At 35.8% G+C, this 26,557-nt stretch overlaps 1 protein-coding gene across 1 annotated transcript in view; it reads right to left on the reverse strand.

Annotated features, from left to right (window-relative positions):
• The window catches only part of Cbl (E3 ubiquitin-protein ligase CBL), a 242,503-nt gene that overhangs the window by 107,098 nt on the left and 108,848 nt on the right, over positions 1 to 26,557 (reverse strand). Inside the window, exon 2 of the mRNA XM_072534757.1 lies at positions 16,453 to 16,599. Within this exon, the coding sequence (XP_072390858.1) occupies positions 16,453 to 16,599 (147 nt within the window). The remainder of the gene's footprint in view (positions 1 to 16,452; positions 16,600 to 26,557) is intronic.

Below are 26,557 nucleotides of genomic sequence, written 5' to 3' on the forward strand. Positions count from 1 at the left end.
AACATAGGGTAGTGTGAAAAATTGGGTGCCCAGTATTGGGACAATGAGGGCAACATATATATAATTTCTTTTCTAAAATATATCAGACATTTTACCACTACAGTCACATAATATTTTAAAGTAAAGGCAATACAATAATTAAAAAATAATCACGACCTAGAGGAGAGAAAAACAAGTTTGTTTAAGGTGCCCATTATTGGTACACTTGCTTTACTTCTTTAATGGTCTGTGGAAATGGCGAGGGTCAATTAGCTACCTTTATATTAATTACAAATATCAAAAACACCTGGTCTGAACATAGATCTCCAAACACATGATATAATAGATCGGCTTTAGGAGGATTTGATTTCCAAGTTTTTAGAAATATTAATACAAGAAAGGCGAAAGAAAGGGTAGCATATAAGTTTTTCAAGTTCAAGTTATTCAATATAAAGTCATTCAAGAATGTGAAGCTAATGACATTCGTTTTATAGCATTACCACCTAATACCACGCTTGTGCTCCAGCGCCTAGACGTGTCATTTTTCCGCGCTATAAAGGAGAAATGGCGGATGATCTTGAATCAATGGAAGGCAAGTAGTCACGGTAGCAGAATGGCTTCTATACCAAAAGATGAGCTTCTAGTTTTTCAAAAAATCTAAAGAACTAATTAGATGAGAGAGCGGCTAAAACAATTTAAATCCAGATTCATAAAGACTGGAATTTTTCCTTTAGATGGCCAACAAGTATTAGATCGTTTATGCAATCGTATTGTAACAGGCGATTCACAAAGAAATAAGGCAATAGTAATACAACGACCGAAACTACTAAAGGGGGCAGATAAGAAAAAACGTTTGAATGTGCTACCAGCAAAAAGTATAAGCAGCAGTGACTTTAACATTGATATATAACAACTGCTGTAAATACAAAAAGGATAAGTCTCAGTCTGAGACGTCGGGCAAACAACAAAAAACGCCAGAAACATAATTCAGATTACTCTGCTAGTGAAGACGAGCATAAACCTGACTGTATGGAAAGTGCCGGTAGTCACTGGGATCAACATCATTCTAACGTTGAAAATAAACATTCTCCAGAAGTACACATTTTAGTACCCAAAAAAGTGGAAAAGTCTGCAGTCATACAATTTGAACGAAAATATTTTCCTTTATTATAAACGTAATGAAACGTGTTGGAAAACAATGAAAGTGGTCTGAAAAAAAAAAAAAAAATGACAAAACATTTCATAGAAACGACGAAAGGCTCTAACACAACGTGAAAAGCGAGCTTTATTTGACATTCCAGAATTAAATGACACCTATCTATGAATAACTTTAGATGTTTTATAAAGTTTCCTAATATTTATTTATTTAGGTACCCGTATTTTTTCAGCATTTTTTGTTAACCTACTGACTAAATTACCTACCGACACTTTCTTGAATATTTTGTTTTTACTACGGTGTTAATTTTTTGGCAAATAAACTGTTTTTTTTAATTTTTGTTTTATTTGCTTCCAATCTATATTTTTTAATAATTTGCTATTGTAATTTGTCTTTGTAAACCATGCACGGATGTTTCTTTGCGACACAGAGGCACTTTCATATACATATAACAGAAAACAAATAATATTTCACGTTGCAAAAGATAGGAAAGCGTTTAAAGAAGTGATCGCCAACCTTCGTTAGAAGACGGCACAATAAGAAGAAAATAACCGAAAAACTACCGTGTCACAAAGAAACCTCTGTCCATGGAGTGGGTTTGTGACAACTTTCTTTGACATTTCATTGATTTCTATAACATATAGCGGATTATACATTTCACAGAAGATTGAGCTTTCAGGTTGTATTTTTAAAATTATAATAAAACGAAAGTATACGTACTATATCATCAAATAACCTAAAAAGTGTCACAAAGTAGCTTCATTTCACGGTAGGTATCTAATTTAAAAAATAAAGCAACTTTTAAACCTCAATCTTCTGCCTTGAAGCCTTTCCGATTTTAGTATAAACCTTTAGTATATTCCTAATTTGAAAGCAACATAACGCAGAAACTTTTTTTGTCCCGTTTCTAATATGTCAGAATGATTAGAATAGTATGGTCTTACTATAATCAAATAAAATAAATATATATAAATATATAAATAAAATATATGTCCAAATCACTTACTAATACGGCTAAGTTTCCCATGATGTTTTTCTTCTAAGAGCGAGAAGAAGAGAAGGCATAGAAAAGCTGATCGTATACCATACGCTGGTGGTTCACTAGTTCATGATATTGTTGTGAATTTATTAATTGTTAAGTCTTTAATTTATAATGTCTTGTTCTTATCTTAATTCATTAAAAAGCACAATAACTGATATTTATTTATTTATCACTACATATACAATAATTTATTAGTAGGCGAGCGTAACAACAATATCGCGAGCGCGAAAATTCTTTATTAACTGTCCCTCCATAACCAAAATTCCTCTATAAATATAAAGTCCTGTTATTCGAGAATGAAAACAGTTGTTTCTCGAAACACATCGAACATAGACCGCTGTTTTGCTGAAAGGCCTTCTAGACAGAGCGGCGAATTGTTCTCAGAACCGGTATGGTTAAATCGGCTTGTCTCCAGAAGGTTCGAGTTGTTGTTTTTATCACAAAGGGGGACCCATCGTGTGTCAGGTAGGCATTACCTAAAAAATACGTGAATGAATGAAAATATTAGTAATAAATATATTTACGGTTTTGGGTCAGAATTTATCGTAACATTGCCCCCCTCTTAAAAGATTGTTCCTCCTGGAACCTTGTCGGGACTGGAACCGGAACGGTATGCTGGTATCGGCAACTGGACCCTCTTTTACAACTTCCAGTTGTATAAAAATGACAAGGGACGGTTTTCTCTCCGCACCAGTAACTATGCGGATTGCAACAGACTAACACCTGGACTTCGGTGTCTTTAAAGATCTCTTCCACCATATTTCGGATAACCCTCCAATCTAATTGGCGGCACTCCAACTTTGGCATGGCTAACTTTTGCACGTCGGACTCTAGTACGTGCTCTCTCAATTGAAGTAAGGCTTCCCATACATCTCGGTAGGTAGGTTGGTCACGGGCAGTGTCTTTTGTCACCAGGTAGAAAAGGTAACGTGATGCATCTTGGAGCTTCAAGGTTTTACCGGGAGCTGGCACTTGGCATTGAAGTTCTGCAACTCGACCAAACTTCCTTCGAAAGACGGATGCCAACCCTGGTGCGTCTTTGATACTGGCCGGGATGGTAAGGGCCAGCGAGTAGTCATCGGGGAGCGCGAGTAGATCTTGCTTTTCTTCAGTGGTAACACCATGTCTCGCTTTACCTGTACCTCCATAGGCACCCATGAATTCCTCAAACGTGAGGTCAGACACATCTTGGACTTGGTTTACTTCCACTTCTTCATCTACATCGTGGTCACCTTCGAAAGACGCCAGCCGGTTATGGTGTACTATCATCGGCTTTCCCCTCGGAATCTTGCTTATTCGATAGATGACATCGTTGATTTTCTCCATGACGAGGTATGGACCTTCCCAAAACTGCTGCAATTTGGGAGAACAACCTTTTCGCTTCTTGGGATTATACAGCCAGACTTTGTCGTTCTTCTTAAAGCAACCCTTTTAGGCTTGTGTATCGTACCGTTTCTTCATTCGGTCGCTAGCGATCTGAAGGTGGGAACGGACCAACTCATGTACATCGTCCATTCTTTTTCGTAATTCGATCACATAATCTTCACCCGCTACATCTTCTCCAGGTCGACACCCAAACTCTAGATCACAAGGTAGTCGCATTTCGCGTCCGAATAGGACTTTGGCTGGTGTCTGGCCTGTTGATTCGTTAACAGCAGATCTGTAGGCCATTGTGAAGAACGGAAGGTATTGGTCCCAGTCTCGCTGATGATCGGACACCATCTTTGTCAAATACTTGCCAACTGTTCTATTCATTCGTTCTACCATACCATCCGATTGCGGATGATACGCGGTAGTTCTTGTTTTCTTCATGCCTAGTCTATCACATATTCCTTGGAATAGATCGCTTTCGAAGTTCCTGCCTTGGTCACTATGGATCTCCAAAGGCACTCCAAATCGGCTGATATATTCTTGGATCAACTTATCTGCAACGGTGGCGGCCTTCTGGTCTGGAAGTGCGTAAATCTCGACCCACTTAGTGAAGTAATCCATTACTACCAGCATGTACTTGCCTCCATTTTCACTTTCTGGAAATGGCCCAGCGATGTCCAAAGCTATTCTTTCAAACGGGCTTCCAACATTATATTGTCTCATAGGAGCTCTTCTTTTTCGGTAAGGCCCGTTACTCGTGGCACAAATAGTACATTTCTTACACCAGTCTTTTACATCGTCGGAACTGTTCATCCAATAAAACCGTTCCCGAATTCGCTGAAGGGTTTTCCTTACACCAAAATGCCCTCCCGATGGACTGTCGTGTAACTGACGAAGTACTTCGGCTATTCTGCTCTTTGGGATCACCAACTGTCTTCTCTTCTCTGAACCGTCATCATTTTCCAGGACTCGTTTGAGCAAGCCATCTTCGATGATAAATGAGTCCCACTGGGCCCAATACGTCTTAACTACTGAGCATAGGTTTGATATTTCCTGCCAAGGTGGTCGACGGTTTTCCTCTTTCCATTTTCGGATTTTCTGTATAACTGGATCTCTCTCTTGTTCTTCCCTTATCTTAGTAGGCGTCCAGTCGTCGTTGAGAATCGTCGTTCTTAGCACTGCTGCTTCCTTGGATTCCGTTTTGTTGCAGTGGGAACACTCTGCTGGGCATGGCCTTCTGGAAAGAGAATCAGCGTTTCTGTGGCTAACTCCGGCTCGGTGCTCAATCTTAAAATCGTATTCTTGGAGTCGTTCGATCCACCTGGCTATCTGACCCTCTGGATTCTTAAACTGCATCAACCACTTAAGGGCGGCATGGTCGGTTCGGATTAAAAACTTCCTTCCATAGAGGTATTGATCGAAGTGCTCTACTGATTTCACTACTGCCAGAAGTTCTCTTCTCGTGACGCAATAATTCCGCTCAGGTTTTGAAAGAACTTTACTAAAATATCCGAGGACTCGTTCCTGTCCTCCTTGAATCTGAGACAGCACTCCCCCAATTCCCACATTACTTGCATCCGTATCTAAGATGAACTCTCCTTCTGGCAGTGGATACCCTAAAATTGGTGCTGTTATTAAATGCTTTTTCAACGTTTCAAAGGCATTTTGGCAGTCTATATCCCAGCGGTATTCTCTTGCTTCCTCTGTAAGTCGCGTTAATGGCTTAGCGATATCTGCAAACTTCTTAATAAACCTCCGGTAGTAAGTACATAGTCCAAGAAAACTTCTCACTTGATGTTTGTCAGTTGGTTTTGGCCATTCCTTAATAGAATCGATTTTTCCCTTATCCACGGCCACTCCTTCTTTACTGACTATATGACCCAGATAATTGACTTTACCTTGAAATAGCTGGCACTTCTTGGGGTTTAGCATCAATTGGGCAGCTTTAAGTCGATTAAAAACGTTTTCTAAATTCCTCAAATGATCTTCGAATGTCTCCCCCAAGACGATTATGTCATCTAAATAAACCAGGCATGTTTTCCAAGATAACCCTCTCAACACATTTTCCATAAGCCTCTCAAATGTCGCAGGAGCATTACAGAGTCCAAATGGCATAACGTTGAATTGCCACAATCCAGATCCTGTGGTGAAGGCTGTCTTTTCTTTATCTACTGGGTCCATTTCTACCTGCCAGTATCCAGACTTCAAATCCAAAGTAGAAAACAATTTACTTCCAGCCAATGTGTCCAATGTGTCATCGATCCGAGGCAGAGGATAACTATCCTTCTTGGTAACGTTGTTCAGCAAACGGTAATCCACACAGAACCTCGTCGTTCCGTCTTTCTTCTTAACCAGGACCACCGGAGAGACCCATGGGCTCGTAGAAGGTTCTATCACCCCGTCTTTATCATTTCTTGAACAATCGTTTCAGCTTCCTCTCTTTTTGCCTGTGGTAATCGTCGAGCTGTTTGACGAATTGGCTTAGCATTACCAGTATCAATTTTATGCTTAACAACGGTAGTTCTTCCCGTTTTTCCTCCTTTCGGTACGAAAATATCACGATACTGCCGAAGAAATTCCCTTAATTTCCTTTTCTCCATCTGATTTAGAGACTGTCCTGCAACTGCAACCATTTGGTCGAATTTGTCGTTGGAATTATCAGATGTTGTCGCCTGACGGATTATGGATGTCACAGGTACACAAGTTCCTACCTTTGTCTCTTTCTTGATGGTCACTGGGTAGTCGTTGACATTGATAAGTCTCACAGGAATTTCTTTAGCCGAAGTCACCAATTCCTTTCCAATTATGATTCCACGGCCAACCTCATCGTCGTGGTTCCAAGGCTCCATCATAACAGGTGTCCCTTCGTCTACAATTCCCTGTAGTCGCGCTACTATGATCGTTTCGCTTCTCGCAGGCACGACTGTATCTTCTGTAATGGCTGCTTGCACGGTGTTGTCATTATGTGGATGAAGAAATACCTCCTCGTTGCCAACTTTGATTACCTTATTCTTAAAATCCAATTGGAATCCATGCATATTCATTACGTCCATTCCTAATATAACATCCTCTTCGATGTCAGCAACTATAACAGTATGGACAAACTTTTCTGCTCCAATTCCCAATTGTACCTGGATTTCTCCATGAATGTTGGCATTTTCACCTGTAGCGGTCCGAAGTCGCAACCTCGTTGGTAACAGTTTCTTTCGGCTGTTTATAACTGTTGGACGTATAATGGTTCTGGTCGCTCCGGTATCCACCAACAACGTATGTCTTTTACCATTTATTTCTCCATCTACATATACACTATCTTCACGACATTTCAAAGAAGCTATTAGTATAAGAGGGTCTTTGGAAAAGTTCCGGGTCGAAGCTGCTCCCCTAAAGCCAACTCGTTCTGGTTTTCCTGATGGTGAGTTTCTTGATTTTATGGTCTTCGTTTTCTTGCATGTAATAATTTTCATCATATTAACGAGCTGGTCAAGTTTATCTTCATCTCCTTCCTCTTTTACAGTCCTAACTTTACTGTACCCGCCAGAGGCCTGTGTAGCTGACTCGTATTCGAGGGCGGCGGATAAGACATCAACCAGCGTCTTGTGACGAGCTAATCGTAGTGTTCTCTGCATTTCATGATCACGAAGACCATCAATAAACGTTTGAACGGCCAATTTTTCCATCATGTCTTCGGGAGCTGTTGGATAAGCATATCGTACTAATCTGGCAATATCTACCTCATATTCTTGAAGAGCCTCATCTTTCTTCTGTCTACGATTTTTAAGCTGCGACTGATATACATGCTCCAAATGTTCGTGGCCATATCGCATATTTAACCTCTTCTTCAGTTGTTCGAAATCATCGGTCTCCTCTACGGCTATGGTCTGAAGCACATCTAAGGCATCTCCTCGAAGAGCGATAGTCAGGTTTACCGCCTTTTCTTTTTCAGACCATCCATTTGCTCTTGCGGCTGATTCGAACTGTTTCATGTAGTTGTTCCATGACGATTTTCCATCGAAAGTTGGGACTTTCACATGGACAGAACCTCCACTTCCTTCAAATTTCGGCCGTGTTTCCAACTTACATTTCGTCTCTTCTTCTTTTGTCTCCACTGTAATTGGATTGTTTCCTCTCTCTGCTGTCCCTGTTTCCTCCATCTTCCTTTCCATCTCTTTAATCTTTTCTTCGAAGGCCGACATATCGGCAGCAACTTGGTTTTTTAGCGAAGACATTCTATCGTCGAGGGCAGACATCTCGGAAGTTACTTTAGAGATGTTAGCAGAAACTTTACTTTCCAGAGAAGAAATCTCGTTAGAAACTTTGTTTTCTAATGAGGCGATGTCGCCGGAAACTTTCGAAATATCGCCAGAAACTTTGTTCTCCAATGATGCGATGTCACCGGAAACTTTGTTCTCTAATGATGCGATGTCGCCGGAAACTTTCGAAATATCGCCAGAAACTTTGTTCTCTAATGATGCGATGTCACCAGAAACTTTCGAAATCGACGAGAGGACAGCATCTTCAAATATATAAGTCTCTGGATCTAGTCCTTCTTCTAGCAAAGCGTTCTTTAGTCGTTGGACTAACTCAGCCTTTTTTCCGATGGAAGCTAATTCTCTGTCTTCAAGATGTCTTCTTAAATTAGTCACTGTCAGCTCATAAATCGTAGCCATTTTCACAATTTATTTTATATTCACTTGTATTATTATTATAAGTCTAATTTATGTTCGATCCAACTTCTGGCACCATTTGTTGTGAATTTATTAATTGTTAAGTCTTTAATTTATAATGTCTTGTTCTTATCTTAATTCATTAAAAAGCACAATAACTGATATTTATTTATTTATCACTACATATACAATAATTTATTAGTAGGCGAGCGTAACAACAATATCGCGAGCGCGAAAATTCTTTATTAACTGTCCCTCCATAACCAAAATTCCTCTATAAATATAAAGTCCTGTTATTCGAGAATGAAAACAGTTGTTTCTCGAAACACATCGAACATAGACCGCTGTTTTGCTGAAAGGCCTTCTAGACAGAGCGGCGAATTGTTCTCAGAACCGGTATGGTTAAATCGGCTTGTCTCCAGAAGGTTCGAGTTGTTGTTTTTATCACAAAGGGGGACCCATCGTGTGTCAGGTAGGCATTACCTAAAAAATACGTGAATGAATGAAAATATTAGTAATAAATATATTTACGGTTTTGGGTCAGAATTTATCGTAACAATATACAAGAAGCTTCCCTAGCAACCTAAGACAGAGCGATCGAGTCATGTCACTACACTCTTCTAAAAATCAAAAAGCAAAAGAGGAAACAAAACAAGAATCCAGTATAACGTTCATGTGTAACGTAATCACTGTAGGGTAGCGGGGGCCTTTGCTTTGCTTATTTTTAATGACAGTTTGATGGAGTTCAATGGAAATTGATGGCTATCATGTTACTGCAAAATATGTTGGACCGGGCGAATATGATCTTGATTTCCCAGACATTAAATGGTATTCAGAACATGTGCCTGAAAGCCAATAGTTGCTTCAAATTTTAAATGTAGAAAGATAGAATGACGTCGTCCAAGAAGTGGCCTATTTAGATTACTAGACAACAGGTTTCTTCCACCACGACTAAAAGTAAAACAGTTGATGACTTGGTTTTGGATGATGCAATTTCTCAGTCTGCCAGTTAATTTAGCTCTACACTTATATGTTTCACTGAAATATTTCCTGCAAATGCCCCACGATTATTGTTGTCCGATGGTAAAATTGAAGCTATTAAGTCGAATTTAATAGTTTCAAGAACTCTTACTTCAACGGCTCCTTATAATCTCTAGTGTATCAGTAGTCTATTTGACCAATTTAAAAAAGTGTACGCCCAATCAATAATGTTTAATTTTGAAAACAAAATACTATGGTCAACACTGTCGACATATCCAATTAATTATTCAATACTGCTCGCTAAGTTTTGCGTATAGAAAATATTCAAATAAATTGATTATATTAATAATTAAAGCATCATAATATTATTATATGAAACTTTACGATTCAAAATTATTAAGCAATTGTTAATATGTTTACACATGATTAAAGTTGATTGATTAAATTCACACGCTACTAACTATAACTAGTTATATATAATCAATGAGTATTACATAAAACAACTCACAATGTCACAGTAATTGGTATACGTCATATATTGACATATCTGGCATCGTATTATCACCAGGAACTATAGATTTTCTAATGTTTAGTAAATTTACTTGTAATTAAAAAAAGGATACTAAATTTTTATAATCTTCTTATTCAGTATATGAAACTATACAGATAAATAAAAAGACTTTTACTAAATATTCAGCTGTAAATTCGTAGCTGGGAGATTGTACTGCGAAATGTGTACACTGGGATTCAAGACTCCCAACAATAAAAGGTCATCTTTTAACGTAATGACGGACAACAACTACGATTTTATTATTGTAATGTTTATTTTAATTGATTTAAAGTCTTTCTTCAGGAAAAATACGACACCTTTAATGTTCATAACAAAGTGATAGAAACGACAGGTAGACACAGAAATAGACAAGAAACAATATTAAGAAATAATAATAACGAAATAATTATAGGTACAGAAAATAAACTGGAGAGTAGGAAAGAATACATTCAGACACTTTGTGACGATGATAGACGATGTTCTCTATCATCCACAGATGATCGAGTAAATCAAAAAGGTCCAGAAATAAGTTATTTACGCAGTAAAAGCTCAGAAGAACGAAACAGCCACCGGTTCAGACAATATTAATGACGAAATACTGATTCCAGATCTGGAGATAATTATATTTTCTTGCAGATTCTTAGTATTAGTACTTTGACTGTTGTCTATTTCTTGCAATAAACATTATCTGTGTTTTTAATAAGGCATTATTCCTAGCTAGTGTCCATAGAGCACATCTATGGCCACTGACCGAGATCCCTACGCTCTTAGGTCAACAACAGCAATGGAAAGAGCGTGTACTCAGCCTGCTCTCCCTCCTGAGGGAATTGAGTCTTTCGAGTTACCGACATATCCTACATATCAAATAAGACACTTCTGTGGAAAATTAAATGTCCAACAGTCCAACCTCTACCCTATCAACTTATAATCCCTCAGAGACGTATTGTCGGACTGTTACTTTCTTCATTCTACACAGTAGACATACTATTAGCAGACACTAATAATACTATTATCGCCTAGTTTTCTGAAGATGTAGTAATACTAGCTGTAACTCAAGATCGCACACAACCCTCACAAGACCAATTTCTACAACACCTGCCGATTAGTAAGAATTTATAATGTTTGCATGTTCACAAATGCTTTGAGATACAGGGTATTGAAATTTTCCTTACAAACTAATGATTTATTTATTGCTTTGAAACCGGTAGATATATGCAAATGGAATTTGGTGGGTTTTAAGAGGTAGTTATTGTGCATTTTTGACATTTAATTTAATAATTAAGAATTTTATATTCATCATTGGCGCGCACAGGTAACGGTCTAATTCTTTTTTAAGAAAAGATAATAGTAGGTCTACGCCACTGGGATATTTCAAATTAAAACATTTTTCGAATTACCTACTCGTTTAATTTGTATATCAAAATTTCTCTTGTCCATTTTTCATATGAGGCGGTGTTTTTATACAAAAAATAAACTTAAAGCATATTTTTCATTTTTTTAATACATTGTCCAGTTAGATCAATAAAGTTAGTAAAAAATAAGAATTTTTTCCTCATAACTCTATAGACGGGTTTGACAGTTGAAATGTGTAGTATGAGATAATACAAAAAGACAGAATGTTTAAATAAACAATCTAAACATCAAACTCATTATTTTGCTCATAAATAAAAAACTTGTCTATGTAGAGATTTGACGTCAACAGAAAACTTTTTTGAAAATAAAAAGATACACAAAATGAGATATGCTAAATTAAAATCGGTTAATAAACAAAAAAGTTATTGCAAAATAAACAACAAAATCGCTGTTTTTGAATATTATTAATAACTTTTTTATTATTTATTAAAATTTGTTTAAATCTACCTGAACTTAAGGGTCTTATCCTGTTAGAATTGGATGCAAAAGATGGGCCAGATCGGTTGAATAGTTCTTGCGAAATTTATTTGTTTATTTTTAAGATTATATTAAGATTTTTTTGAAAAATAAGCTAATTTCTAAGGCACCATCCATATAATTTGACTGAATGTATCTCAATAATCCGGTGCTTATTTTATTGTTAAGACGTATATTAATACCCTATAAAAAAAAATAAAAAAAATACATTTATGTACACAAAATGATTTAACAATAAATAGCAGTTTTTAAGCTTATAAACATTTACAATAACTTCGTAGAATTTGGTTCAAATTAAATCACAAAAAAGAGGACCTGCAAACTTAAGGAGCAAAGATAGCCATTTTTTTAAATCATACGTTTTAAATAATACGATAATTAAGAACATTAAGGGCTGAAATGAACTAATAGTTTATGAGAAAAGTCAAAGATTTTAACAAAACTTTTAGCAAACAAAATTATTGAAAATTTGTAAACAAGTACTTTATTTAAAAAAGAAGTCGCAAGTCCAAGGTAGATAATGATTGGAATTCGTTTGAAATACTGTTGGGAACTGAATGTTCAGATTAGAACTATATAATCGGATTCTGTCGTAGTAAGGTTTGCGGGAACAGGGCTCCCAAATTTTTTCTTTTATTAAGAAGAAAGGAAAATTTTAAAAATGCGGAATTGTCAGACATGCATTTTGTCTATAATCGAAGCAATGGAAACTGTCGACAAGCTCAACGATTGTGACCTGGGACGTAGCATATCACATAACAAAATACTAGCTCATCTTCATTAACGTTTGCGCCAAAATGGTACATTTAAGAAACCAACCGCTGACCGCGGGCTACCTCCATAAGTACAAACTGTGCAACTAGAAGAACACTTGCTAACCATTGCCAACATATTAAATAAGCAATTTCACTATATTTAAAATTCTTAAAGACCATCAATTGTATCCGTTTCGTATCCAACGTATGCAAGCTCTACTACCTAGCGACTTTTTTTTGCCCCTACTTTTTGCCAATGGATTCTTTATCCAATCGATCAAATTCATATACCTTTTCTTTTTAAGTGGAGTTTTATTTACTTACGAGGCTACTTTTGGACAAAATTGTATACGAAATTTCCATAACAATCATTTATGGGCTGAGGAAAATCCACAGGACATCTTTGAAGCTCATTTTAGGCATCAGTTTTTAGTAAACATGTGGCTTCAAGTAATTGATCATTTAATCGGTTCATACTTACTTCCTCTTTAGGGAGTTACTATTATTTTTAAAGAAATTTCTGGACAGCTGAGACAACACTTATAGTTTATTTATAATGGTGCACCAGCCCACTTTAGCATTAATGTATATAATCACTTAGATACGGTATATCCAAATCGTTGTATAGGTAGTGGAGGTTTTCTCACGTCCTTAGTTTATTCACTCCCGACGAAAATGTTGAGACCTGAGGAATGGAATTACTTAACGTGACTTAAGATTCCTTTCTTAAGAGAAGAAGCCCAACTAGCTACGAAGTCACAAAAAGAGTGTACTATATAACAAGAATACGAACTAGTAAAGGAACATGCAAAAGAAGACTAAATAGAACCTGGCTTCACAAACCTACCAATAACTTCACTCCCAAAACCTGTAGCCCATTTACTTATTACTTTGTAACGATATAAATATTGTAGCCCATTTACTTATTACTTTGTAACGATATAAATATTGTAAATAAATACAGTACTCATTTATTTACATACAACATTTTTTTTAAATATATAGATGACACATTTCCTAAACGTTTGATTATTAACCTGCCAAAGTGGGTATTTTCTTTTTACCAATGTCTTCTTTCAATATGGATAACCAAACTCTTTTATGCAGAGAGAACAATTTATTTCGTACAATAAAATTATTGCAGCTTCTTATATATATATATTTTTAAATATCCAGTTCTTTCCAAACTATTAATTAATCAGATTAATCAAAGATATTTGGTGAAGTAACAATGTATAAAGATATAATCAATCTGGTGCCGTCTTCTTCGGCACATCGTTCTCATTTTTGAATCCTTAAAAGTAATTGTGAATTTAAAACGGTAAAGTTTTTCATATCATTATAAATCTTAAAAATTAGTACTTTGTGCCTGGAAATATTTATTGGTGACAAACCTGAGAATTATCAGAATTAGTTATTACAATTAAACAGTCAAAATAAAAATAGAAGACCAGTTAACTAAAGTACGAAGATGCCAATCAACATGTAGCTTCGCCGTTTTTAAAAAATTTTTAAACTGTTTGTCCTAGTGTCGTATAGTGTTAAGGTACAATTTTATGTTTACGGCATTCTCAAAGATTGTTGGATAGGCCAAATTTGACGAAATGCCCCTGAAGATGCTCTAGGAAGCGAAAGTACTTGGGCAAAATTTAATTAATAAACTGTGCTCGATATCTGCCTTTCATTTGATCAAAAAACAAAAACGGCATTCACTAGAATGAACTATAAATTGCTCAATGTTTTCAAGATGTGCTGATATAGGCGTAACCTACCTATATCCTGAGTTACCTAAGTTGCCAATGCGGAAATCTTGCGCGGAAGGAATATGAAATTCTGTTGACGATTAGAACAAAGTTGGAATATCTGGGAGACATAATTAGAAAATAACAATTTCTTCAATTGACTCCAAGGGAAGGTAAATGGCATAATGTGACCGGGAAGAAGACGTAGTTCCTGGCTACGAAACTTACAAAAACGGTATAATACGACTACCACTGAGCTGAGCAAACAAGTAAAAATAGTCGTGATGATTGTCAACGTACGGAACGGATAGGTACCATATCAAGAAGATACAGATGATGAGTTTCATAAAATCGAGAATTAAAATGCTAAATTCAATGCAAAATATCAAAAAATAATCACGATTAATAAAAAATTAATTAAGTTATGTTGGGGTAATGAGATGCAGGTAACGAAAACAAAACCACAAGAAATGCAGGGTACTTAGAAAAAAAGTGAGCTGTATTGGACATACAGTGCTGTATGGTAAAATAAACATAAACAGAGATAAACAATAGTTAAATCTGATATTTGTACCCGCAATTAGATTAAAAATCATAGATTCATCAGAAATACGACCAAAACTTTAAAGAACTAGACAACCATTAGACATAAAAGAAATACGAATACTCTACAAAATAAATTTCAACACCAAATTGCCAAGAAACGCAGTTTTGAGCAAAAAAATGGTAGATATGCATTAGAAGTATCAACAACAGAAGGTTAATGGCGGTTTTCCACTAAACGGACAAAACAAAAACCAAACACAAACTCATCGAATACAACAAAACTGCAACTTTTCGCAAACTTTTTGAAGACTGACGTGTTTTGCAACAGTTGGAGTTTTGTTTTTCGGGTCCCGCTCGGAAGCGGTAACATCAAAGGGTTTCGACGTGTTTTGAAACTCGGGTCTGTTTAGTGGAAACGGTCATGTTGTGTTTATTATTGTCGCCTTACTAGTCTGAATATGAATTTTGTACCAAATTATTGTTGTTTTGACTCTGAGAATTTCTCCACATCACCCACACGTTTTAGCGAAACTTAATAGATCACGTCTGCAGATGGCAAAATTTCCAAAAAGCCGTGGACTACTCAAGAAATATGTACCTTAGATATAGATGCCTTCCGGGAACATAGAAATTTTGGGTACCCAAAGGATTGGTAACCATAAAAATAGGATTAAAAAAATGGACTCCTACAATGAAATTGCCCAATTGTTTGACTCTAAGTGAAGAGAAATTGAAAGAAAAATTAAAAACGTAATTTCACAATATCAACGTGAAAGAAGGAATTATAAAAAAAAAAATGAAAAGTTCTTGCCCAGGAAAGCATTTTACACCCAAGTGGTTGGGTTATAATGCAATTAGCTTTATACATGGCAGAAATAAATCATTTTTCCAAGGACTTCAGTATCGACCTACTTTGAATTCCTCGTGACAACCAGTGAAAAAGGACCGAAAACAAAAATAAAACTCAACCAAAATGTAGTCCACTTGGTGGAAACAAGAGTTTTGGATTTGTTTTGTGTTTTTTAAGTTCTAGAAAACAAAAACAAATGGGAGTGGCAAAAGAAAATCTGCGACGGGTTGAGATGTTAATATCACATATCACACACAATTCTCACGCATTGCGTATCTACAACAATTTTGATGAAAGTATTTTATATCTTTCCTTTCCACTTTTTGCTTTTTCTGGGTTTACACAAAAAGTATTCAAACTTATACACTACAATAAATATCATTAATGACATAATTAAAGTAAGAAACTTTTATATTTATCTTTTCTAACAGTTCCTCAAATAACCTTTCCTATATTGTAACATTCGATATGACCAGCACAAATTATTAACAAGTTTGACATTGAGTAAATAGACAACGATGTAATCAGATATCCTCATCAACGGTGTCATAAACTAATATGGTTTCTACTACTATGTTTTCACACAAAACTACCTGAAATCATGGTTATATAAGAAATTTAGCTTTAAAAGTCAAATAATGCTCACCACATGACCGGATTTAGACTGCAAAACCCAGAAAAAATTATATTTTGTAATTAAATGTGATAAATTATAAAATCCATTGAACCGGCTATGATGTGATAATTTTCTCATCTTAAAGCTTTAAATATATTTGTCCAAGGAAATACTTAGTAACCTATTACAATAAATAGCAATTTCTGAAAAAAAAATAAACCGCAAACATACTAACACTATATAATCTTTCTTTAGTATCATTACACAGAATCTTTAAGCAAATTCTAAAGATATGCCACAATAAACTTACCGGGTAAAAACGTCAAATTCAAAATTCGATATGTAATCATTGCAGGTAAGGTCTATGGTAGATTTTAAAGCCATTGCTTCTAATCCAGAACTAATGGGATGAACGTTATTAAGCTCCTGTCTGAATAACTTCCATGGGACCAAGGTACTGAAACAAAAATACTGATTAGGTTTTTCTTCCTAGTTTTTTATCACTATTAAAATATATACAAAATAATATCTATTAACTACTTAAAAATATTAATTTCGATCACTTAAAGATACTGTATAATTCAAATGCATTATTCTCCGGATTTCTTGATCGACGATGTGAAATAATAGGCAGTCGAATGTTGTAGAGTAAATGATTTAATGGTAGCTCAAAATAGTTACACGTAACGTAGCTTCAAAATGACTGAACGTATTGACTAAGGTAAATATTCTGATGGACCACGTCCACAAAAGAGTTCAACCTCAATTTATAAGCCCACAATATTAACAATTCATCAATAAAGCAAAAAGTAAAAGGTGCTTCTTCTCAAAGTGCCCTCTCCTCAATGGAGGTTCGCTATTACAATTGCAAACTCTTCTATGCCTTCAGCTGTTCTTTTTAGCTGTTCAAAATTTAGCCCTGTCCATTGTCGGATGTTTCTTAGCCACGCTAGCCTTTTCCTTCCTAATCCCTTTCCCTCGATCTTTCCTTTCATTATTAGTTGACCATGTTGATACTTATTATGTCTCACTATGTCGCCTAGGTATGATGTTTTTCTAACTTTCACTGTGTTGAAAAGTTCTCGTTCCTTGCCTACTCTCTTCAGCACTTCTTCGTTTGAGGTATGCGATGTCTGGAAAATATTGAGGATTCTCCGGTAGATCCACATTTCAAAGGCCTCCAATTTATTTACCGTTGGTGTTTTAAGAGTCCACATTTCAACTGCATAGAAAAAAGTCGACTAGACGTAGCATTTTGAGTTTTATTCTAAAATATTTTCTGGCCTCTTCTATTCTCGATCTTGTTTCTAGATAAGGATTTAGGCTGCTATCGATTCAATATCCCAGGTACTTTAACTTGTTGACCTGTTCTAAAATATGCCCGTTTATTGTGTAACGTTTAGGTACATTTTGTTTTTTTTTCGGATTGACATAACTTTGGTTTTCTTAATGTTTATTTTCATTCCAAATTGTCGAAAGATCAAGTTAGCCTTCTCGATGAGTCGTTGTAGAACCAAGTTGGAATCAGCAATTAACACCGTACCATCGGCGCACCTGATGCTGTTGATATTTTCCCCATTCACCTTGACTCCATCCTTGGAATCCTCCAGTGCCTCTTTAAATATAAAATAGGAATAAAAACTAAATGGCAAGGGTAACAAAACACATCCTTGCCTAACTTCTCTCCTAATTTCTACTTCTGCGGAGTGCGGACGTGGAACCTTCGATCCTATTTCTGGCGTTTTGGTTCCAGTACAGTTTCTTAATAGTTTGACGTCCTTCCCATCGAAAAATAGATTCTTACAAAATGAATGAACATATCTTTCTGTTGGTCAGGTGATACTAATTTTAACGTTTCTGTTTCTTATTTGCTTTGAGTTGATTAATGGCATTTATAATTTCAGTTCTCAGAATTTCTGGTGCTTCGTTGTTATTGTCTAATCTTCTTGTTTCCTCTCGTATGCTGTTAAAAAGTATTTTGATATAGTTTTCCCATTTTTTGAGTTTATCTTCAGTCGAAAAGGTGCTTACATACATAAAATATTTGCTCTCTGAAATTAGTGTTATATTTAATAAATGATCTAGCTTCACCTAAATTGAAGGGAAATAACCTCATAAATAAATTAAAATATAGATATCTATTACAAATATATACCTAGGTAAAATTAGGAAGTTAAGAGTAATGTGAGATTAAAAATTAAGCAGTTTAATTTGTGACTGAACCATGCTAATTTTTTTAATTATCGAACAAAAAATTTTGGCTTATTTCTAAAACTTAAGAAAGGTTTCTTATCCGTTTCATTCAACTCGCGGAAATCCATAATTTCAGCTTTTTCTGAATTCATCGCAGGCTTGTTTTTGCTACTCCATATTTTATAAACGCTTTTTTCGCGTACTGACCAGGTGATCGTTGAAAATATTGCAGAACGACAATATTCTCCTGCGTACTTACAGATCTTGGACTTTCATAAACATTACTGCAATTGTGATCATGTTTCGAGCATAATTGTAAAACAAGTACACGTTGTTATGTAGTTAAATTTCTAATCATTGTTTCTCGAGTGACAGGCAAAAGGCAAGATAAGCCCAAACTACTAATATTAGCTTACTTTTTTGCATTAGCAATTAACGCAACCACCGACGAAAGCAACGGTATTGTCAAAAGAATTCAAAATACATACGTCTATTCTAATATCAACCAATATTGTACAGACGGTGGTAATAAATCGACTAAGAATTAGTCATACGATACCTATTAACTAACAAGCACCCATTGACCAAACAGCTAAAAGTATATACTGTAGATACCCGATAACAGTCTAGCACATTCTTATAAATGTCCAATTTAAATGTATGAAAGAAGCATAAGATTTCAGAAGAATCAAGTCAGCTTTAAAATATATTGAACTGAAACTTCTAATAAAATTAAATATACTAATGACATAAATTGTTCTGAAGCTATTTTCTTATACATCGTAATACAATTTACTATTATTACTGGGAATTAACCACAAGTTTATTTTGACTTTTCGATTTCCACTTGGGAAATTTCCACGATTTCACGATATACATACTTAGCAAGTTTCTGAATCTAGTTTCTTGTGACATGTTTAATTTAAATATTAGGTTTATATGGGATTAAGTTTATATGAAATTAAATTTATATGAGATTAAGTTTATATGGGATTAAAAATGTGATGTTCATCACAAAGGAAAGTTTTCCATTAAAGGAAAAGCTATTATTTCCGCAATCAGAATTATACAAGTAAGTTGGTCAATTAATCCTGAATTTTTACAGTGCTCCAGCAGCTTATTCGGAATAAAGCATCTATAACGTTTTTGAAAAGACGCTTTGCGAATCAATTTAATCAATTTGAATGAACATAAATTTTGGCTAAACAAATACATAACAACCATGTCTAGTGACAAAATATCTTAACGTTAACGACTGTTAGTGAATATTTAAACCAAAGTACAAAAATGTCTCTAAAAGACTAACAACTATGCTGCAGCACTTAACAGGCTTTATGATGGATAATATACACACGAAGAATTGGATACGGCCGCAAAAGGAAATAGTATACACATTTTATTACATTTTATTTTGTGATATTGACGATTTATGTAATTTTAGTAAATTTTAATTGTTATTGTTATTTTTTTGACTTTTAATGCCCGGCACGGTTTACCGGTGGGTAAGAGGGAAACAAAATACCTCCCTTGGACCAACAAGTAATTCATCGAGTAATTGCCGGTATAAGCAATCCCCTACTTGCTGACCAACGGCTTCGGGCGGAGTTGGTAGGTGGTAGGGCATTCTTTTGTCCTGCGGCTGAGAAACCGGACCCAAAAGCGGAAGAATCAGTGGTTTGGTCAACGGCATAAGAATATAGAAGGCAACGAGAAATCACTATATTAAAGTTCACTTTGAGGATATCTCTAGTACAATCATAATGGATGTACAACACAACACAAACTCGCTCACTGATCATGGACATCGGAAACCAAGATCCGGCAAGAGAGATGATTCCCATGACCACAGGGCCTCTCGGGTCGTTAATATGCAAAATCCCTGTGAAATTCCCAATAACACACCTAAGAAAAATTCCACAAGAATTGTCTGAAGAGAATATCCACTTGGAACGTTAGGAATGGCTCAATCAGGAAAAATCCAATGCACAATCAAAGAAATGGAACGCATGAAAATAGCAATAATTAGCACAAGCGAAATGAGGTGGCCTGACTCAAGTTATAGTGACATAGAAGAATACAGAGCATACTATTCAGAATCAGAAAATGGTAAATATGAAAATGGAGTCGGAATTATCACACATAAAAGTATAGCCAAACATATCAACAACTTCATACCAGTGAACGATAGAATCCTCTTGTTACAAATAAATACGTCACCGATGAACACTAACATTATAAAACTCTATGTACCCACAGCAGACCACAGTGATGAGGAAATATCAGAATTTTACAAACAAATAAGCAACCTTGAGATATACCGATACATGAACTCATTATTGTCATGGGAGATTTCAATGCTAAAATAGCCAACGGAAAAGAAGGGCAACATATTGGTCCTTATGGATTAGGAGAGAGAAATCAACGAGAAGAAAAAATGAGTATCTTTGCAGCTGAATATGACTTAATCGTGCTAAACACATTTTACAAACTACCACCTAGACGCCTGTATACGTGGAAATCACCTAGAGACAACGGAGGAGACGTAATTATAAGAAACCAAATAGACTATACTTGTTAACAAAAGATATCGAAATAGTTTCAACAGTGTTGAAACCTACCCAGCCGTGAGATATTAAAACTGACCACAATCCTTTAGTGGGCGTGTATAGAACCAAGTTAAAGACAACACGCGGAAAAACTAAAAAAACATGACATGAGAAAACTGAAATGTAGTGAAATAAAAGAAATAGTCAGCAAAACAATAAATAGAAAATTCAAAGAAATCGATAATACAACGGAAAGCACATAAGAGAAGATAGAATCCCTTAATAAAACGATAGACGACATTAAAGACAATTTTATGAAGAACGAAGAAGGTAAGAATAAGACATGGATGATGACAGGATCCTGCAGCTGATGGAAGAACAAAGGAAAAACAAGAACAACAACTCTATGTATAAAACACTACAACGAGATATACAAAGAAAGATCAGAGAAACCAAACAGAAAGAACTGGACAAAAAATACCAAGAAATCGAAATTCTACAAAGTAAATACGACGACTTCAACGTGCATAAAAAGGTAAGGGAAATTACAGGCAAATGTACAAACAGAAGAGTAAGTAAACTTGTTAATGACAACGGAGAGGTAACCGTGGACAAAGAGAGTATTGATAATACCTGGAAAAATTACATACGAAATTTATTTTTTGATGAGAGGGAGAACCAGTCCCCAATACCTACGGAAACAGGACCAGCTATACCAGTAGCAGAAACAAGAGCAGCCATAATATCACTAAAAGAAGGGAGAGCTATAGGCTAATAAGTCTAATGAGCCATACACTAAAACTTTTTTTTAAAATTATACATCGCAGAATATACAAGCTAGCGAAGAGAGAATACAAGACACAAAGTTTGGATTCATGAAAGGCGTAGGTACGAGAGATTCACTGTTTAGTCTACAGGTATTATTCAAAAGATGCAGCGATATCTACACCTGCTTTGTGGACTACCAAAAAGCATTTGACACAGTTCAACACCGAAAAATGATGGATGTTCTAACCAAAGCCCAAATAGATGACAAAGATCGGCGTATAATACAAAATGTATAGGTACTGGAACCAATCAGCCAAAATAAGAACAAATCTTAGAGATGAACCGACGGAAGCGATCCAGATTCTGCGAGACGTTAGACAAGGATGTATACTTTCACCTATATTATTCAACCCATATTCAGAGGTAATATTTAGTGAAGCTTTGGAAAATTCGAGCAAACCAACATGGAATCCTTTTAAATGGAGAACACCTAAACAACATCAGCTATGCAGATGACACCGTTACTTTTGCAGACAGTTTAAACAGTTTACAGCAACTAATAAACAAAGTAAATGAAGTAAGTAAAATATTTGGACAAGTAAACACATCAAAGGCTAAATTTATGGTCATCGACAAAAATAAAATTAGAGACGTCCAACTGCTTATCAAGAATACACCAGTGGACCGAGTAAAACAGTTTACCTATCTTGGAACAATAGTAACCGAACAATGGGATCACTCACAAGAAGTAAAATGTAGAATAGAGAAGGCTAGGAGCGCATTCAACAACATTGGTAAACTATTTAAAAGCCAGAACCTTAATCTGTAGATAAAAGTAAGGCTCCTACGATGTTATATCTTGTCTTTATTATACTACGAAGTTTAATCCTCAACACTCACTGAAGCGATGGAGACAAAACTTGAAGCCTTCGAGATGTGGCTATACAGAAGAATCCTAACGATATCATGGACGGACAAGATAACCAACGAGACTGTACTACGAAGAATGGGGAAATCCTTCAAGGCCAAGTATTCGGAAAGCGAGGAATTGGGTGAAGAAGAATATTATGGTTAAAAAACACGAGGAAATGGTTCTCCACAACAACAGCTAATCTATTTAAAGCATCAGTTATTAAAATAATTATAGCCAGAATGATCGCCAATATTCTTAACCAATAGGCACCAAAAGAAGAAGAAGAACATTGGAGACCTGTGTTTTTTACTAATGAGAAAATGTTAAGCATGAGTTTATCGAAGGCGGCAGAGGTGAAAATAGAGAACACCTAAAAGGTGTTCACTAGGGTTTAATCCTGTCATCATACTACTCAATATATACTTTGAAATAGTCTGTGAAAAAGAGTTAGAGAAAATGAAATATAAGTTAACAATTAACCTATCCATATATAAATATATAATAAGGGATTTATTACGGCTGTCGCCGATTCTCCGACCCCAATTTAAATATTTTTCTGTCATATGCAGTTGCCTCTTCTAAGTCTCTTGCCGCCATTGCTTCATCAATATCGTTGCGCCAACTTCTCCGTGGTCGTCCTCTCTTTCTTCTCTCAGGAGGGATCCATTCCAGTACTCTTCTAGACCATCTGTACTCTGGCATTCTTTTAACATGTCCGAACCAGATTAATTGTTTTCTTTCTATGTCATCATTGATATTTCGCTCCATTTTCATTTCGTTTCTTATTTGTTCGTTTCTAACTCTCTCCATTTTCGATCTACTGCAGCTTCGTCTCAGATAATCCATTACTGTCGTCATAAGTTTGTTTCTTCGTTATAAATTGATATGAAATTAAAAACTACCTTGAGTTGGGAATGGTACCAGATCAGATGCAATGCAACCTAAATATAATTTTAAAGAGACGTTTACCTTCCTCTTTCTAGGAAGTGACTAATGGGAGTCGAGTAAAACAAATCTCATAATGGTAGATCAATGCTGGTATACAGACGACTCTAAAACCGATGAAGGAGTTGGAGCTAAAGTATACGGAGAGAAACCACGGCTTGGCCTTAGCAAAAGCCTAGGTAATAACTTTACTATCTTACAAGCGGAAATTTATGCTATAAAGATGTGCCTGCTGGAACTAATAAAGCGAAACTGCAACGACAGATCTATATATTATAGCCAAGCGACAGTAAGTGCACTGGAATCGAATCGGATTGACTCCAAGTTAGTTTGGAACTGTCTTCAGAATCTGATTCAGTATTGAAGAGAATGAAAAAGCGGACCTACTTGCCAGGGGAAGGGCAAACGAAACATTCATACGCCCAGAAACTTTCGTTGGCCACAATAGACCTCTCAGGTCGAGTGGAAGGGTTTCACTCATATTAAACCTAACGTAACCTAACCTGAACCCAACATTAAATCCAGGGATATTAAACCTTATGTATGCTCCGTATTGTTATGTGATAGAGAAAACTTATTAAAAAATATTTTATATTACTTAAAATTTCGTGAGGAACGAAGAAATATCGAGAATAGACAGGTTTTAAATGATGCAAATAAAAGAGAAGTGACATAATTGGACCACTGATTAAGAGGTTCATGATATTCCATACCAAACCTCATTCAGCCAGCTAAAATAGAGGAAAAATGGGGGTCGAAAGAAAACTGATTCGTGACTGCGCAACATCAGAGAATGATGTGGAAGTTCTAACGCAGCGGACATATTTCGACACGCAAAAAAATATCAGCCTCATGGTGAATTCAACTATGAAGAGCCATATACTCCCGTGTCCCATGCGCCAATACATTCGGGCGAAAGACGATTACTTGCGTTTGGACCGAAATCTACTTAGAAAATCGAACAGACCTTATAGCGATCCTGACTAATCTAGACGTTTAAAGTTATGTCGACAACGTACTGGATGAACATGTGGTATCTGGTGCATATGATAAAGGGTGTTTTTTAGAGGTAAATAAATTGACAATAAGTTAAATTGACATGAAATTAACTTTATTCAAAAGACAATCTTTTGACATTATAATTTAAATATGATTTTTGGCATATGACCGCCACAGCTAGCTCTGACGTAGTCTAATCTAGAGGTCCAATTTTTTGACGACTTTTTCCCATATTTGTGGCCGTATATCGGCAATAACCTGACGAATGTTATTCTCTAAGTGGTGAATCGTTACAGGCTTATCGGCGTAGACTAGCGACTTCACACACCCCCAGAGAACATAGTCTGGAGGTGTTAAATCGCACGATCTTGGGGACCAATTCACAAGTCCGAAACGTGAAACTATGCGGTTACCAAACGTTTCTTTCAATAAATCAATGTGGCACGAGCTGTGTGACATGTTGCGCCGTCTTGTTGAAACCACAGCTTCTGCACATCGTGATTGTTCAAATGAGGAATAAAAAATTCAGTAATCATGGCTCTATATCGGTTACCATTGACTGTAACGTTCTGACCAGCATCGTTTTTGAAGAAGTGCGGACCAACGATTCCACCAGCCGACAAAGCACACCAAACAGTCAGTTTTTCTGGATGTAATGGTGTCTCAACATACACTTGAGGATTATCTTCACTCCAAATACGACAGTTTTGTTTGTTGACATAGCCATTCAACCAAAAGTAAGCTTCATAGCTAAACAAAATTCGCTTATGAAAATCAGGATCAACGGTAATCTTGTTTTGGGCCCATTCACAGAATCTACGCCTTGCTAGGTGATCATGTAGCTTCAATTCTTGCAAGAGTTGGATTTTGTAAGCACGCAAACAAAGATCTTTTCGCAAAATCTTCCATAAAGTGGATAGACACATCCAACTGCTGTGCACGATGGCGGATAGACTGATTCGGGTCTTCCTCTATGCTATGCTCTACATCAATAACAACTTTTTCTTTACGCACTCTACTACGTATCTGTGGATGCGTATTATCATTTAGATTTAGAGTAAACGTGGTGCGAAAACGTTCCATGGTTAATCGTATTAATTGCTCTGGTGGACGATTATCTTGACATTAAAATGGACGTAGTGCGCGATACGTATTTCGAACAGAACCATGATTTTCAAAATAAATTTGCACAATTTGAAAGCGTTATTCAGGCGTCAGTCTATTCATGATAAAATGTCAAACCAAACTAAACATAAATCACGTGACAGCTGTCAAAATGGCCGCCAGTTAAGAAAGTGTTACCAACTTACATTTCTATACCTCTAAAAAACACCCTTTATCTACCAATCCTGATTTGTTGTAATGCATGTCAAAGCAAGGTCACATATCGTTGGAGTTATCCGAGAATTTCTACAGAAATACCAAATTTAATTTATGGAATGACCAAGGAAGAGTCCCAACCCAAACCTCATCAATAACTTATGGCATATGCTTGACCGAAGCATTCGAAATTGTCCAGCTACGCTACAGACTTTCCGGAAGAATGGAAAAATATGCAACAGTAAGATATCTAAAGGTATATCAATATACCAAGACTGAGACAAAAAAAAATTAATATTGCAGGAGTGCACGTACATTATTGAGTTACAAATAAACTTTTGTCAAGGTGCCTACACAGAAATATTTGTAAAATTTTTGTTAATTTTCGTTTAATACCATTTCAAGCTAGAAGAATGGTTATTATGAATTTGTTTAACCAAGATTTGTGCTTAGTAAAATTGCATAATTTTATGTTCGTAGAATATCTCCTACTAAAAGTATAGTTTTCCGATAAATTTTCGTAAATTTTAAAGAGCATAGTATTTTAAGCTGACAAAACTTGATAAAAACGTGTATAAACAATCATATGTACAGTGCACAGATTCTAAACATGCCGGTGGGAGATGGCTTCTATGCGTTGTATTGGTGTATGAGAGAAAAAGTTTTCGAAATAATGAAATAACAAATTTTATATTATTATTTGTTATTTCATTTTGAAAACTTTCTCTCAT

This window comes from Diabrotica undecimpunctata, chromosome 6, assembly GCF_040954645.1.
Source record: "Diabrotica undecimpunctata isolate CICGRU chromosome 6, icDiaUnde3, whole genome shotgun sequence".
Classification (NCBI taxonomy): domain Eukaryota; kingdom Metazoa; phylum Arthropoda; class Insecta; order Coleoptera; family Chrysomelidae; genus Diabrotica; species Diabrotica undecimpunctata.